The sequence below is a fragment of the Aquila chrysaetos genome, chromosome 17, assembly GCF_900496995.4.
Source record: "Aquila chrysaetos chrysaetos chromosome 17, bAquChr1.4, whole genome shotgun sequence".
Classification (NCBI taxonomy): domain Eukaryota; kingdom Metazoa; phylum Chordata; class Aves; order Accipitriformes; family Accipitridae; genus Aquila; species Aquila chrysaetos.
The window spans coordinates 25579359-25593588 of NC_044020.1; the positions used below are offsets into that span (position 1 = coordinate 25579359).

General features: G+C 46.1%; 1 protein-coding gene across 1 annotated transcript; it reads left to right on the forward strand.

The window, feature by feature from the left end:
- Positions 1–2172: 2172 nt before the first annotated feature.
- Positions 2173–8750, forward strand: MANSC1 (MANSC domain containing 1). The gene is made up of 3 exons (XM_030041150.2): positions 2173–2697; positions 3593–3733; positions 7517–8750. Exons 1-3 carry the CDS (start codon positions 2478–2480, stop codon positions 8512–8514), a joined length of 1359 nt encoding a protein of 452 aa, XP_029897010.1. The 5' UTR covers positions 2173–2477; the 3' UTR covers positions 8515–8750.
- The last annotated feature ends 5480 nt before the right edge of the window (positions 8751–14230 follow it).

The window sequence follows — 14230 nt, forward strand, 5'->3', positions numbered from 1 at the left end:
ACGGGGCCGAGGGGGTCCAGCCATCCTCCCCTCTCTCGGCATCCCTCCCTTCCCGTCTCCGTGGGGAAGGGAGCACGGCAGCCGCTGGGCAAGGCCGGCTCTCTCCTAGCCAGTGGTTTCCGCATGGCTTTTGATGGATCTCGGCTCCCCTGCACCTCATCAGCCTGGCTGAGTTGCGTTTGCTCTCTCCAGGGAGGCTGAGTGCCCACCCTACAGAAAAGAGGTAGGAAGGAGGGAAAGAAGCAATGGTGGCTGGACTGGGGCAATCGCGTCATCCCGCAGTATCTCTTCTGCCCTACTCATATTATATATCACATCAGCCCTTTCATAATCCCATAATCATCTCAGCTTGTCTGTGCAGGTCTCCACATTCACTATCATTCCAGTACCCCGACACCCCTAACCTTTAACGCTAACACAACAGCTCCGGTGAAGAACCATATTCTTCACCCTCCACTTACGACCACCTCAGCCAGACCTTCAGCCTTTTTTTTGAGCTTCAGCTCAGCTTCTCTCACCACCACTATTTAAGCAAAAGCAGGTGGCAGCTGGGGCTCTGCCTAAGGCATAGCACAGGTAGTAGTTGTGCTTGCTTTTAGTATTCATTCCCATAGTGAGTATCATTGTGTGATATGGTTAGTAGGTGACAACTTAAATGTTCATGTTCTCTTACAGCTTTTTCTTTTAATAGTGAAAATAATTTTACCAGTCTACTAAAAGAGGGAAACCTGGCTAGAAATAAATGTTTTCTTAAACAAGTGCAGCTGAAAATTTCAGAAAAAAAGCACCAAGTGTGCCAGAATTACAACAAAACGTTAGGAATTGCCCCAGATTGGCCATTTGACGTGAAATGAGATGACGGGCTCCGTCTCTTACAGCACTTATGTCCAGATAAATGCCAACACCCAGCTGTATTAACAAAGGAGATAGGGACCGACTGGGCGCGAAGAACAGGTCAGCCGCCCATCCCTTGGCGGGGGTCCCTGGGTCGCTGGTGTTAGGCACAGCGCAGGGCAGGCAGCAGGGCAGCGTGAAGCAGGACGTGCCCACGGATGCTGCTGCCGCCGACGGCACTGCCCCCCTTCCAGGGAAGGAGCTCAGAGAAGCAAGAAATCTCACCTCGATTTAAGTTTCTTTAAAGTAGACAGCAGGTGTCTGCTAGAGATGCAACCAGACGCCCTTTTTTCATTATTCTACTCTAACCATTGCAATATGTAAAATGACCTGCCCTTTGGTATCTCTTCATGTTAATGGACCATCCCTAAAAAGAAAATGTCTTTTATTTACACATAACTCTGTTATTCTAAGTACTCATAGCATTCTCATCCTTCTCTCTGAGAGACCTGAAAAAGAAGGACTATACCTTACAGTCTTTTTATTACTTGCACTCCTTACTCTCCGGGCCACTTTTACTCCTAAACACTGCCCCAAAAATAATAAGAAAAAAAAAATTAGAAGAGAAAATGAAAAATTTCCAAGGAAAAACATTAGTTAAGCAAGCAATTGCACTAAGGCTGTTGAGAGAAGACTGGCTAAGCCACCAGTCCGTGCTCCCAGTAGACAGGCTTGTCCGTACAACGCCCGTTCAGCAAACACCCTGTGCGTGGCTATGATTTGAACAGGATTACTCAGGGAGCAGAGACGGGCGGGCAGGAGGGCAGGCAGGCGGGCAAGTGGGCAGGAGGACAGGAAGGCAGGCAGGCAGGCAGGAGGGTGGGCAGGCAGGAGGGCAGGCAGGCAGGCAGGTAGGCAAGTGGGCAGGAGAGCAGGCAGGCAGGAGGGCAGGCAAGTGGGCAGGAGGGCAGGCAGGCAGGAGGGCAGGCAGGAGGGCGGGCAAGCAGGAGGGCAAGCAGGCAGGTAGGCAAGTGGGCAGGAGAGCAGGCAAGAGGGTGGGCAGGCAGGTGGGCAAGTGGGCAGGAGGGCAGGCAGGCAGGCAGGAGGGCAGGCAGGCAGGCAGGCAGGAGGGCAGGCAGGAGGGCGGGCAAGCAGGCAGGTAGGCAAGTGGGCAGGAGAGCAGGCAAGAGGGCGGGCAGGCAGGCAAGAGGGAGGACAGGAGGGCAGGCAGGCAGGCAAGAGGGAGGGCAGGAGGGCAGGCAGGCAGGCAAGAGGGAGGGCAGGAGGGCAGGCAGGCAGGAGGGCAGGCGGGCGGGCAGGAGGGCGGCCGGTGCCCGCCTCCCCCGCGGCCCCTCCTCCCGGACGTGCCGGGCCGTGCCGGGCCGTGCCGAGGCGGGTCGCCCGCCGTTCCCCGCCGTTCCGCTGCCCGCCGCTGCCTTCCCGCCCCCGGACGGCGGGGAGAGGGGAGCGGGGTCAGCCCGAAGGTGCCCCCAGAAAGCCGCTTCCCCGGCTGCCAGCGCTTGGGGAAGGCGGCGGCGAGCGGCGGTTTCCGTCCGAGGAGGGTCCGGCCCGTCTGCGGTGAGGGGCGCTCCGAGGCCGGCGCCGTCCCAGCGCCGCCGGGGCCGCGGCCGAGCGACCCGGCCATGTCCCCCGGTAGCAGCCGGTGGCCGGTTCGCTTGCTGGCGGTCACCTGCCTGATGGCCGGCCCGGGCCTGGGTCAAGAGTGCTCCGCGGAGAAAATGGCAGATGCCATCATCGATATCGACTTCTCTCTGTCCCGGGGCATCCGGGGCGCGGAGCCAGCCTTCGCCCCGAGCGCGGCGGCCTGCGTCCGCGCTTGCTGCTCGGGGGAGAAGCTCTCAGGTAACCGGCTCCTCCTCGGCCTTTCGTGGCAGTCCGTGCGACCGCTCCGGGAGTCACCCCCGAAGGCTGGGCTCGCGGGGTGTTCAAGCAGAAGGGACGAGGCTGCTCTCCGCAGTCAAGCACAGAAGCGTTAATTTAGACTTTCGTGCCCGCTGCGACTAGTTAGCAGCTTGCGGCTGCCGTCCCGTCTCGCCAAGCGTGGTGTTAGGTCTTAACGCAAGACCCCGTCGCGTTCAGGAACGTCGCCGCAGCAAAGAAACGGTGGTAGTTTTAAATGTTACAACCTCTCACGTCCCCCAACTCGAAGGCGCGCGAGCTGCGCTTAGTGGACGCTCTACAAAGTGAGCGGCGCTTTGCACCGCGTTTAATTTTAGCCAAAAGTGAGAGTGCTTGCCCTTCTCTGAGACTGCTGGTTCGCGTCGAGGTCTCGGAGCAGCAGCAGGAGGTAGAGCAGCAAGGAGAAATGACTGTGGTAAAGGTGACCCCTCCATCGGCAACGAGCCAAGCGGTTTCTGGGATGGGATAGGGAAAAGCATATAAATAATTTCCTTCCCTGCGAGTATATCAAGGAGGTTTTCAGATTTATCAGGATTTGTAAGCGAGAAATTGTTATATAGGAAGTGGTGCCGGTGTGATGTGGGTGAGGGGAGGATGAGGGATTAGACTCATTATTTCCCGAAGTTCATCTGTACGGGAAGAGGAAGGTACGACCTTTCATGTATTGGCCCCGAGCCATTCTTTTGCAGTCCTGGGCTGTTTTTCCTGCAGGAATGTTACAGGTTAGTAGTTTTCCTCTTACTCACATGAGGAAAAATTAATCTAACAAACTAGAGCTCGTTATCAAGATGCTATAAAAGTTCTTATTGCTGAAACATGTATTTATCATCTTTTGCAGGAGACAAGAAGTGCAATTTGATGATTTTTGATGCTCGAAGGACAAGCGCACATCCAAACTGCTACCTGTTTCACTGCCCTAGCACAGAGGCTTGCCCGATGAAACCCGTGGCAGGATTTGTGAGCTACAAGATAACGAGAGGTAAATAACAGTGAGAGCCACCAGTCCCCACACTAGATGACTTTTGCACCTGTGAGTTTTCAGTAGTGACCAGAAAATGGTTGGGGGTTGTGTTTTTGGTAAAATGTTCTAAGCCAAGCACCGTAATTTGAAAGTGCTGCTCTTTTGCTTTGTGGAAGACGGATGGGCAGGTGTGTGCTGAGCTCCTGCATGGGCCCAGCTTCCCAGCTGGAATAACATCCCAACCCTTATGAAATTCCTTCACGTTAGATTCAGAACTCCTCATAATTTTCCCTTGCTTAAAACAAAAAGAAGCCGCTTCCATCTTGATATATTCAAGAAGGAAAATTTCCTGTACATAATGCTGAAGAGTTATCACTGAAAGCAGTGGAAATACAATGCCCTTGTAAGCCGTCGGTGTATTCAAAGGATCCATGCTACTCTGATGAATACCATATACACACAGGCAGAAACACTGAGCAATGTTGGGCAAGCCTCGGAGCACCGCTGTGATGTTGCTGAGTAATTGGCAATAGTAATCATTATCTTCTGCTTTCAGTTAGGGAACCTGAAGCGCAGATGCAAACTGCCTAAACTCAAAACTTTATGGCATGTGGGCTGCACACTCAGAAGTTTCTTGCTATCTGTCATGTGCTGTGGGATTTTTAATAGTGAGTCTTACTTGTCGACTGACGTTGACTTGCACCAGACCTGTTTGAACGGCTCAGATAAGAAACTGATAATTAGACTGTCCTCCTGCCAGGAGTTCACAAGGTGGTTTCAGTGTGGCTGCTTGAGAGTGCAGAAATTTCGTATTTCCAGAGACTGAACTTTTGCTGAAAAAGAGAACTTTTCCAAGAGGAACTATGCAAAGAGTGACAGCAAGATATGTAGAAAGATTATTCAGATAATGTTACCAAATATTTTTGTGCAAGCATAATCACACAGGAATTGGGCAAAAGCAATGTGCAACAAATGAATTACATGCCTGTGAAATTATCGTTAGAACTATTCTTTTCTCCAGCTCTTTCTCCCCTAGAAGCATATGGGGGTTTCAAATAAACAAGAAATGTAATCATGCTTGTGCTTTTGTCCTGCATGTAGTGTAATGCTCAGTTAACAACTTGATTGCCTATACCATCTCTTTTTAATTTTGCATTTTTTAGCTTCTGTGAACATTGAATTATGGAAAGATTATGCTAGCTTATTTATGCTAGCTTATTTACCTTATGTTCCTAAGAAGTTTTCAAAGGTAGCACCTGGGTGGCGTTGGTACTGACAAACATTTCAAGCTTCGTTTTTTTGTATGAGAATCTCAATGTGGTTACCCTGAAAACCAAACTAAAAGGGGGAAAGGTACTTTACTGGTAATAAGGCAACTTAAAATACTAATGCTATGTTGGTAATGAAATTTTGTTTTTTCTTTTTTTAACTATCCTTGTGGCTGCTAACTAATGGAAACAACCTATGGCTTGGGAAGTAAAACATTTCCTGGTCCTAGTTACAAAGAGCTCTTGCTAAAATAGTAATAACATTTCTGGTTTCTGCTGTTCATGTACTTTTGTGGCACTTGCCTTTTCCACCCCACCAAGATACCCAGGCAAGACTGCTGGGTTCTAGCAAAGTATGCTCAGGAGGTGTTTAGTTTGTTTTTTAAGAGTGACAACCTAAAGTTTGGTTTCTAATGCAGCTTATCGGATTTGAGATACCAGCAGGACCACTTTGGGTTTTTAATCTCTTTTTAAAGTTTGACTTGTGTAGTGCCCTTGTTCTTTCTTACCAACAAGCTTATCTATCCCAGCTGGCCTCGCATGCAACAGTGTTGGGCAGTTACATTTGGGAGCTTGTAGTCTAAAATGGAGACAAAAGTATGCTATAAAATCAATGTTTGGTGCTGAAAATGTGGAGTAGAGTTAATTAATGCAGGCAATTACATTAATTAATCCAAGTGCGGCAGAGTATCAGTGATACTTAACTCCTGTATGGGACTCGTCAGGTAGCCTCCCTCTCCCTGTGCTCCCTCCACCGTCCTTTGAACGCTGCGTGAGTGCTCGGGGCTTTTCTAGCCGTTGCCCAGGCGAGTGAACTGAAGATGCCATAGCATGCTTGCAAGCGCTTTGTAGCTGTCACACGACATCCGCCGTTTGTTTAAACGCGCGGGGCGGGGGGAGCATCCCCGGGAGTGCATCGGGAACAGGGAAAAAGTGAGTTGAGGACTGACTCTGGTGGTGACAGGCCATTTCCTCGCTGGTCTGGAAGTGCGTCCAGAGCTGCAGAAGCAGCTGAGAGTTTGGGCGTCTTCGGCCGTACAGTTTCTGATTCTGAAATTGCTGAACATTTTGTTATTTAAGGCCACTCTCTAAAAACAGAGTATGGCTTTCTCTAAGTCAGACCTTGTGGTTGGAGTCCGTAATCTCCATCTAGGATCTTGCTTTGCTAACAAGCTGGTGCCTGACTGGAAGGGTAGGATTAAAATTGGTGTCTATAGTTCAAGGGAAGTAGTTGCTGTGGTCTTGTTTAAAGCATTGCCAGTTTTTTTGGTTTGTTGTTTTTGGTGGGGTTTTTTGCACTTCGGTTTTTTGTGGAGTCTTAGGGCTTGGAAATACATATTAAGACAGCAGCCAACTAGGCTTCTTTGTATGTATAATAAAACTGACATAAATCCACCCCTCTAGATAAGAGTTCCTACCTGAGAAAAAAAGTGACAATGAAAATGTCATAGACTTTTTGTTATTTGTTTCAATTCCAGTGTAGTTAACAAACCTCTTTTTGTCTATAAAAAAGAGATGAGTGAGAGTCAGAACTACTTGAGAGCATGTTCTCTTTTAAATGTTCTATGCAGCAGCTGAATGATAATACAATTATAAATACAATTATAAAATTAATATATATATGTATATAAATCTGAATTATAACAATTAGCCAGTCTTTCCAAGAACTCGTGCTCACCCAAATTCTCTCTATAATACCTGTGTACAATCAGGTAGCTGCTAGGATTATCATTTGTATGGAATTTCTGTCACATAATGCTGTTGCCCTGCTTCCAAATTCTATTGAAAGACCTTCACCCACCTGTTTTGCAAGGAATACATATCGACTTCTGGAGAAATCATAAAGTGTAGTCTGCTTCTCGTGGAGGCCTTTACTGCAAATACCTTGGAGACTCTCGGAGCAATGTCTTTCTTCTAGCACGGCAATAGGAGCTAAGGTCTTTCCTACAAATCAGGATGTGTATAAAACGGCCTGTAAAATGGGGATATTTTTGCCACCTCGTATCATAAGACACTTTTTGTATGTGAACTGAACTGTGTCAAGCAATCACAGGGTGCTTGGATATTATAAGAAAGGGGAGTATATAATCATCTTGGCTGGTGGAAATGTGTATGTCTGACAAATAAAAGTGAGGTTGATAATATCTACTTCTTAACTGACAGAGGTGGAGAACAGTTTGAAGGCAATGGGCCTACTCGCTCTGCTTTTCACCTTTAAATAAAGGCTTACATGCATGCAATAGGAGTATAAAACAATCAGATTGGGATGCTTGCTCTGCACAGGTGAATGCTGTAAGAAGCTGCATCAGGGTCTGATATGCCCAGGTTTGAGGCTGACAGATCTTGTGACACAGACAGAATTTAAAAGTCACTCTCCATATTTTAAAGAAAGGAAGATCTTGATGCCTCAGTTTCATTAGTCATTACTTTCTGGAGCCCACTTATCTCTTACTAAGAAATACAAATAGAGTAAGCCTGTGGGAGTCAAAGAGAGATTAATAATTAAATACTGGTATTTCCTTTCTGTTTCCAGACACACATGCATCAGAGGATACAACCTTCAAAAGTGAGGACTTTTCTTCAAATGGGTATTCTTTGTCCTTGGATGCCGGAGCCTTTATTTCTCGCAGTCAGACTAGCCATCAGAATCCTACTGCTGCTTTGCAACAATCTGTCTTTCATCAGACATCTGAACTCCTGAACCACATGGGCAAGCATTTAGACAACGCTGAAGTTCATACCGTTTTTCCTGAATCTCAAAGGGCAAAACATCCTGAGAGCTTAGACCCCATCCCAAGGCAGAAAGTAATTAACCTGCCGCCAAAGACGTCTTCTGCTGTTCAAATTGGAAACCTGTCTGCTTCGTTCCCCACCACTCAGTCTAGCGCTCCCAAACGCAGCGGTACTACTCTTACTCCGCTGCCTACAAGCACCACCCGACTGGAGTCTCGTACAACCTCTCTGCATCCTGGTGGTGCTGAACCTACTCCCGTCACCACCACTGCCACAGCTACCCTTCCACCTACTGCAACCGCTAGAGCTAAACCCGGTGTCCCTGCCACCACCATCGCTGCTACTCGTGTTCCTCTTTCCAGTCCCGCAACTTCTTCTACTTCTACAATCAAGCGGATGACCACGAATTCCAGATCTGCTACCACCCCGTCGGGGCTAAGAACTTCAGCCGTGCCTCCTGAGCCAACAGTTGTCTCTTCCAACAATACCAGCCAGGTCACCCTCCTCTCTTTTTCAGGTTTCGCTCTGTCTACTAGTGATTCCCCCATGGCTTCCCAGAGCAACCCTCAGGGCTATGACCCCTCTGATTCAGGAAGCTACCTGCCAGGGAGTGTTCTGAGAGGGAAAGGTGTCGTTCAGCTGGGAGAAAAAAGCAGCCTTGTAGCGGCTTTGCTTTTTGGGGTGATATTCCTGTTGCTAGTTATTGCACTGACAGGGAAGAAAATAAGCGAATCTCTTCAGAAAAGGCATTATACCAGGCTGGATTACTTGATCAATGGAATGTATGCTGATGTATGATGGGGAGAGGGAATAAGATTGTAAGGAGCATCTGTCGTCTTTGAGAGGACAACTATGAAACGGAACAGTAGATACTGAAATCTCAGAAGAGGATAGATTTGGGTTTTGGCTGCTAATGGGAAAGCGGCAGATGGCTTTGGTAGGGAAGAGAACTGCTCTTTTTACGCTGAACTGTAATGTCTATCATTTTTCATTTATTACTAAATCCTGAAAATAAACACTCAAATCCAAGTTAAGCTAAGAAGGTCTTATATTTAAGGAGAAAAAGCATTTCAAGAGCTTAATCTGTACTGTGACAAGATTAGTGGAATAGAAGTACACCTAATAAATTGAGGACCTCCGCAGCGCTTGAGAATTTTCAGTGCTGTTTGCACCAAATGCCACAGTGTTACATGATTGTCTGGCAATCCTATTTACTCTGTTTGTAGCCTTAAAGGAGTACTTACTAGTAGAGCTTTGCGTCCAAATGGTTTTAGGTACAAACAGTAAAAATTGTAGTACACATAACATAGCTTAATTTTCCTTAGCTACATATAGTTTATGGATATATATGTATCTTTAATGTTTTTTTCTGCATACATCTCAAGCTATCCTTAAAATCACGTGCTGCAGATCTGAGTTTGCCTTTTCCAAAGAGCTCGCCACCCTGTAGCACGTTGGTTTTTTGCAATATGTGTCAGAGAGAAAGAGTTTTTATCATATCAAAGTAAACCAAGCTGCAGTCAAGCTCTTAGTAATGGCGTGACCAAGTGACTTGGCATATGCATGAGAGAGAATCTGTTCTAATATACCAAAGTCCCTAACAGTTGAGGCTCAGCACCTAATCACAGAGCAGGCAGAAACTTGTGAGGGGGCTTAGCAAAGACAACAGCTGTATTATTGGCAGAAGACACACAGGAAGGTGTGGTCTCCTTTTGCTGGACATCTAAGGGGAGGTAAAGAAGTTTTAAAGGAAAATGGTGGCTATGTTGTAGGAGGGTGCCAACCTCAAAGAACTTTCCTGTGGTCAGCAGGAGCAGATGAACAAGGTTGCATTATCTTCATGCTTCTGGTGTTCTCCGACTTCCCTCACCAGGTTGGTGGCTCTCGAAAGAGCTGCTTTCAACTGCTGGACTTGCTGTCCCTCCCAAACATGCAGAGCTTTTACCAGCTCTCAAAGCACACCCTCTTCACTTCTAGGGTCATCTTCATGTGACCGGTACGCATAGCTGCTCCATATGTTTCCCCACCTCTGCAACAAGAGGTGAGTGAGAGTACGTGTGAGCATCTACTGCTTGCTACACAACTTGCAGTTTATATTATTTACATTTCCCCTTACACACACCCAGTCTGAATCTGATTTTAGAATGAAAGACTAGATCTCAGAGTATCCATGTGGCAGGCAGCATATTCTATGACAAACATCAGGACAGAGAAAGAAGGGTGCCTCATGAATACAAGGAAATAATTCTATTACAAAATATGAAATGTGACTCATGTCCAAGAGGTTCTTAGATCTGTCAAGCTTAGTGCGGTGGGAAGCAATCGTGATCCAAAAATGGCCTCAAGGTAAGTTTTCTGAGAGTTCTAACAATAACTTTATGCAGAAAATTCTCTGAAAATTCCATTATTCAAAGATCAAAGAAGAGTCAGTGTTCCTTATGTCAAGATATATGGGGGCTGCAGATTGCTTTATACATACAAAACCAGCTGGTCTTCTACATTGCTTAAGTCTGACAATGCTTAAATGAAAAACATTCTGGATAACCTCTTTAAAAGTGAACAAAATTACAAAAGAAAAGTATCTCAAGTTCATCAGCTTGTCTGTTGACTGCACTTTATTTAACCTCAGGGTTTTTTTTTTTTTTAATAGCTATTTTCAAAGGTTTCTGGTCAAGGAACGTGACGAGGGGTAACAACATTTCTGGGAAATGAGTTAATAAAATGACAAGTACTAGGCCCAGTTGCAGGCTGTAAAAATGCAGGTGCAGATCTGAGGTTGACCGCAGTTTTCTCCCAAAAGAACTACAACTTTGCAAGAAGCCTTCTATGTTGCTGATGCCATTATGGCAGCTTATTGCAGAAGAGGTGCTGAGAACAACCCCTGAATCCTCACTGTGCGTCTGCTGTAATAACTAATTTGTTGGAGGGAAAGATGGTTGGTATTAATTGATACAGTACAGTACAGTAGAGCTACATTCAAGAGAAGGCAGGCAGGCATATCTCGGGGTCGTTCGGAGCACTGGGCATGTATTTGGCTAATATCATTAGAAACATTGCCCTCCAACCCAAACAGCAATGTATGTCAAGCATGGTGAATGGCAGAAGTAAAGCAGAGAGGTGCACAGGTACCATGACTAATTCGGTGGGGATGCTGAGTGGAGTGGCCTTTCACAGTTTTTGAGTGAAACAAACAAACAACTTTAAATGTTCTTACATTAAAAATCCTTTTTTATGCTTGAGCAAAGAAATGTAGGTATTAAGCAGGTGTACTGAAACACCTTTTTATTTTGCTATCCATTTTTCTTGTTGGATTAAGAAAAACGGAATTATTAGGTGACCGGTTTGAATCTTTCTGGAGGGCCATTTACAAGCTGAAGCTGTGTTTGAACACTAGAGGGCAACAACAGTTTATTAAATAGAATTGACAAGTTTTGAGGATGCCAATTTAAAAATGTTTTAATTAACTTGGTTTTTTACTTTCCTATAAATGGCTGTTTCATTGCAAAAATATTTTATAGGAAAGCTGTTTTTTTTATTGGAAGGTTCTGGGTGGAGGATTATATATGCGCACTTTTAAAACTTCTTATTATATCATATAGTGGTAGTGAACAGCTGTAGAAGGCAACAAAACTAAGCATTTTATCTTCTCTATTTTAATAATGTTAAATCAGATTGTATTATTAGTCACATATTGGCATTGACAGTTAACAGAGCAGGAGAGAGAGATTTCCTATCGTCATTCTTTCAACTATGCTGCTTAATTATATGCAGTTTTGGAGCTAATTTATTTGTCTGGATAATGCTCTTGTATAATGAAACAAAAAGGAGTGAGACAGAGTAACTGTAAAAAATCCATCCAGTTTTTATGCTTTTCAACACTGTCTATCTAAAATTCCTGTGCACTCTTCTATTTTTCCATTGACGTCTCCTGTGGTCTTAACTATGCACCACACTCCTGTCACTGGATCATCAGCCATCGTGATATGATGACAACCTGTGCACTTGGGGTGGCTCTTTCTGAAGGTAACCCGTTATGTTATGGCTCAAGGCCAAAAGCTGATTGACTTTAATCACCTGGAGAGTGTAATAAATGCTGTAGCTGCTTGTTTTCATGTTGTTGCTTTATAGTGTTGAGCAAACATGAAGTGTGTAAATAACTAAATATAGACAGTGGTGAACAAAACTGTTTTGTGGTATTGTACAGTAGGGCAAATAGAAAGCCCAAATTTTATAACCACTGCAAACAATCTTAAAGAAATAAATTGCAGATCTATTTGAGATGTATGAGAAGAGCATATAGTCCCTACCTCAAAGGGCTCCAAACTCAGTATAGCATGTTCTCTTCAAATTCAAATGCTTCAGTTTATTGTAGTTCCTTCAGGAGTGGGAAATGCTTATACTCAGGATTCTTTCAAGTAAATTACTAACTGTGGTGGGTTGACCCTGGCTGGATGCCAGGTGCCTACCAAGCTGCTCTATCACTCCGCTCCTCAGCTGGACAGGGGAGAGAAAATACAGTGAAAGGCTTGTGGGTCGAGCTAAGAACAGGGAGAGATCACTCACCAATTACCATCATGGGCAAAACAGACTCAACTTGGGGAAAAATTAATTTAATTTATCCAACCCTGATTTTATTGGTAATAATGAGAAATAAAAACTAAATCGTAAAAACACCTTCCCCCCACCCCTCCCTCCTCCCCAGGCTCAACTCCACTCCCTGTTTTCTCCACCTCCTCCCCGCCAGCAGCGCAGGGGGATGGGGAATGGGGGTTGCGGTCAGTTCATCACAAGTTGTCTCTGCCGCTCCTTTCTCCTCAGGGGCAGGACTCCTCAACACTCTTCCCCTGCTCTAGCGTGGGGTCCCTCCCACGGGAGACCGTCCTCCACAAACTTCTCCAATGTGAGTCCTTCCCACGGGCTGTGGTTCCTCACAAACTGCTCCAGCGTGGGCCCCTTCCATGGGCTGCAGTCCTTCAGGCACAGACTGCTCCAGCGTGGGTCCCCCACGGGGTCACACGTCCTGCCAGAAAACCTGCTCCAGCGCGGGCTTCCCATGGGGTCACAGCCTCCTTCGGGCGTCCCCCTGCTCCGGCATGGGGTCCTCCCCAGGCTGCAGGTGGAGATCTGCTCCACCGTGGACCCCCATGGGCTGCAGGGGGACAGCCTGCCTCACCGTGGTCTTCACCACAGGCTGCAGGGGAATCTCTGCTCCGGCGCCTGGAGCATCTCCTCCCCTCCTTCTGCACTGACCTGGGGGTCTGCAGGGCTGTTTCTCTCACATGTTCTCACTCTTCTCTCTGGCTGCAGTTTCTGTCCCACAGAAACTTTTTTCCCCCTTCTTAAATCTGTTATCCGAGGTCCTACCACCGTCACTGATGGGTTCAGCCTTGCCCAGCAGCGGGTCTATCTTGGAGCCGGCTGGCATTGGCTCTGTCGGACATAGGGGAAGCTTCTAGCAGCTTCTCACAGAAGCCACCCCTGTAGCCCCCCGCTACCAAAACCTTGCCGCGCAAACCCAATGCACTAACCAACTAACAAAACAAACAAAAAAATGGAAAAAGAATTACAAGAGAAGACAGTTTCAAAACTGAATCTTATTTTCCTCCTCGTACAAAACCATCTCGGTAGATTTGAATCGGATGACACCACTAGATACTGCTTTGATCCCGCCATCCCGTGCTCCATGCTGATGCAAGCATAGCGTTTGCAGAACAGTTTCCACTCAGTATCCCTTCATATAGAGGAGCTATACTTTGTGCTCTGTCACGCTCCTGAAATTGGCCTAGACTGCTGGGCCCTTCCTATGTATTACTCATTCTCTCATACAGGTTATATACTTCTATATGTCCCTGTTCATTGATAGTTATGGGATAGCTGCATCCCCTCATCGTTTAAAAGTGTTGCACATCCCTTCAGGAGTGTACATGCTATTCCCAGATGCTTTACCAGCCCCTTGATGGGTAGGTCCCCTGAAGGATTAGGATATATTGAAAATTTTCCTTCATCTTCAGGAAGCCTACACTCACTCTTATCTCACAGTCTAAATTTGATTTTTTTCTTATAGCTCTCTACACTTCTTGAGGATATCAAAGTGCAAAGCCTAAAACTGCTGCTCTTTGTCCTCTTTGTGTTTGGTAGATATTATAAACAATGATTAAATGTATTTTTAAGTTTCAGTACAACTATGCTGGATGACTGTTTCCTGTACATTGGCTCACTTTATGAAGCCCCCCCCCCCCCCCCCCGAGGCTTATTCCCCTCCTTCCAACCTATAAAATGTCATTGTCTTAAGTGGCAAAAGAGTTTAGATATGCAAAAGAGTTTAGATAAGGTGTTCTGATCCCTCTTCTTTTTGGTTTGCGGTGTTTTTAATAGAAAATTGAAAATTCCATCATACTGACAAGACCCAGGAATAGTCATCAGATAATTTGTGCACTCTGTATTTTCTCAAAGAAATTTAACAAGCAGTTAACATCCAGAACAACTTCAGGATGTTGTAGGTCAGACTGGCTAA

Coding starts and splice junctions, on each gene's coding strand:
- MANSC1 (XM_030041150.2), top strand. CDS start 2,478: ATGTCCCCCGGTAGCAGCCGGTGGCCGGTTCGCTTGCTGGCGGTCACC. Junction 2,698..3,592: donor CTCGGGGGAGAAGCTCTCAG/GTAACCGGCTCC, acceptor CATCTTTTGCAG/GAGACAAGAAGTGCAATTTG. Junction 3,734..7,516: donor GAGCTACAAGATAACGAGAG/GTAAATAACAGT, acceptor TTCTGTTTCCAG/ACACACATGCATCAGAGGAT.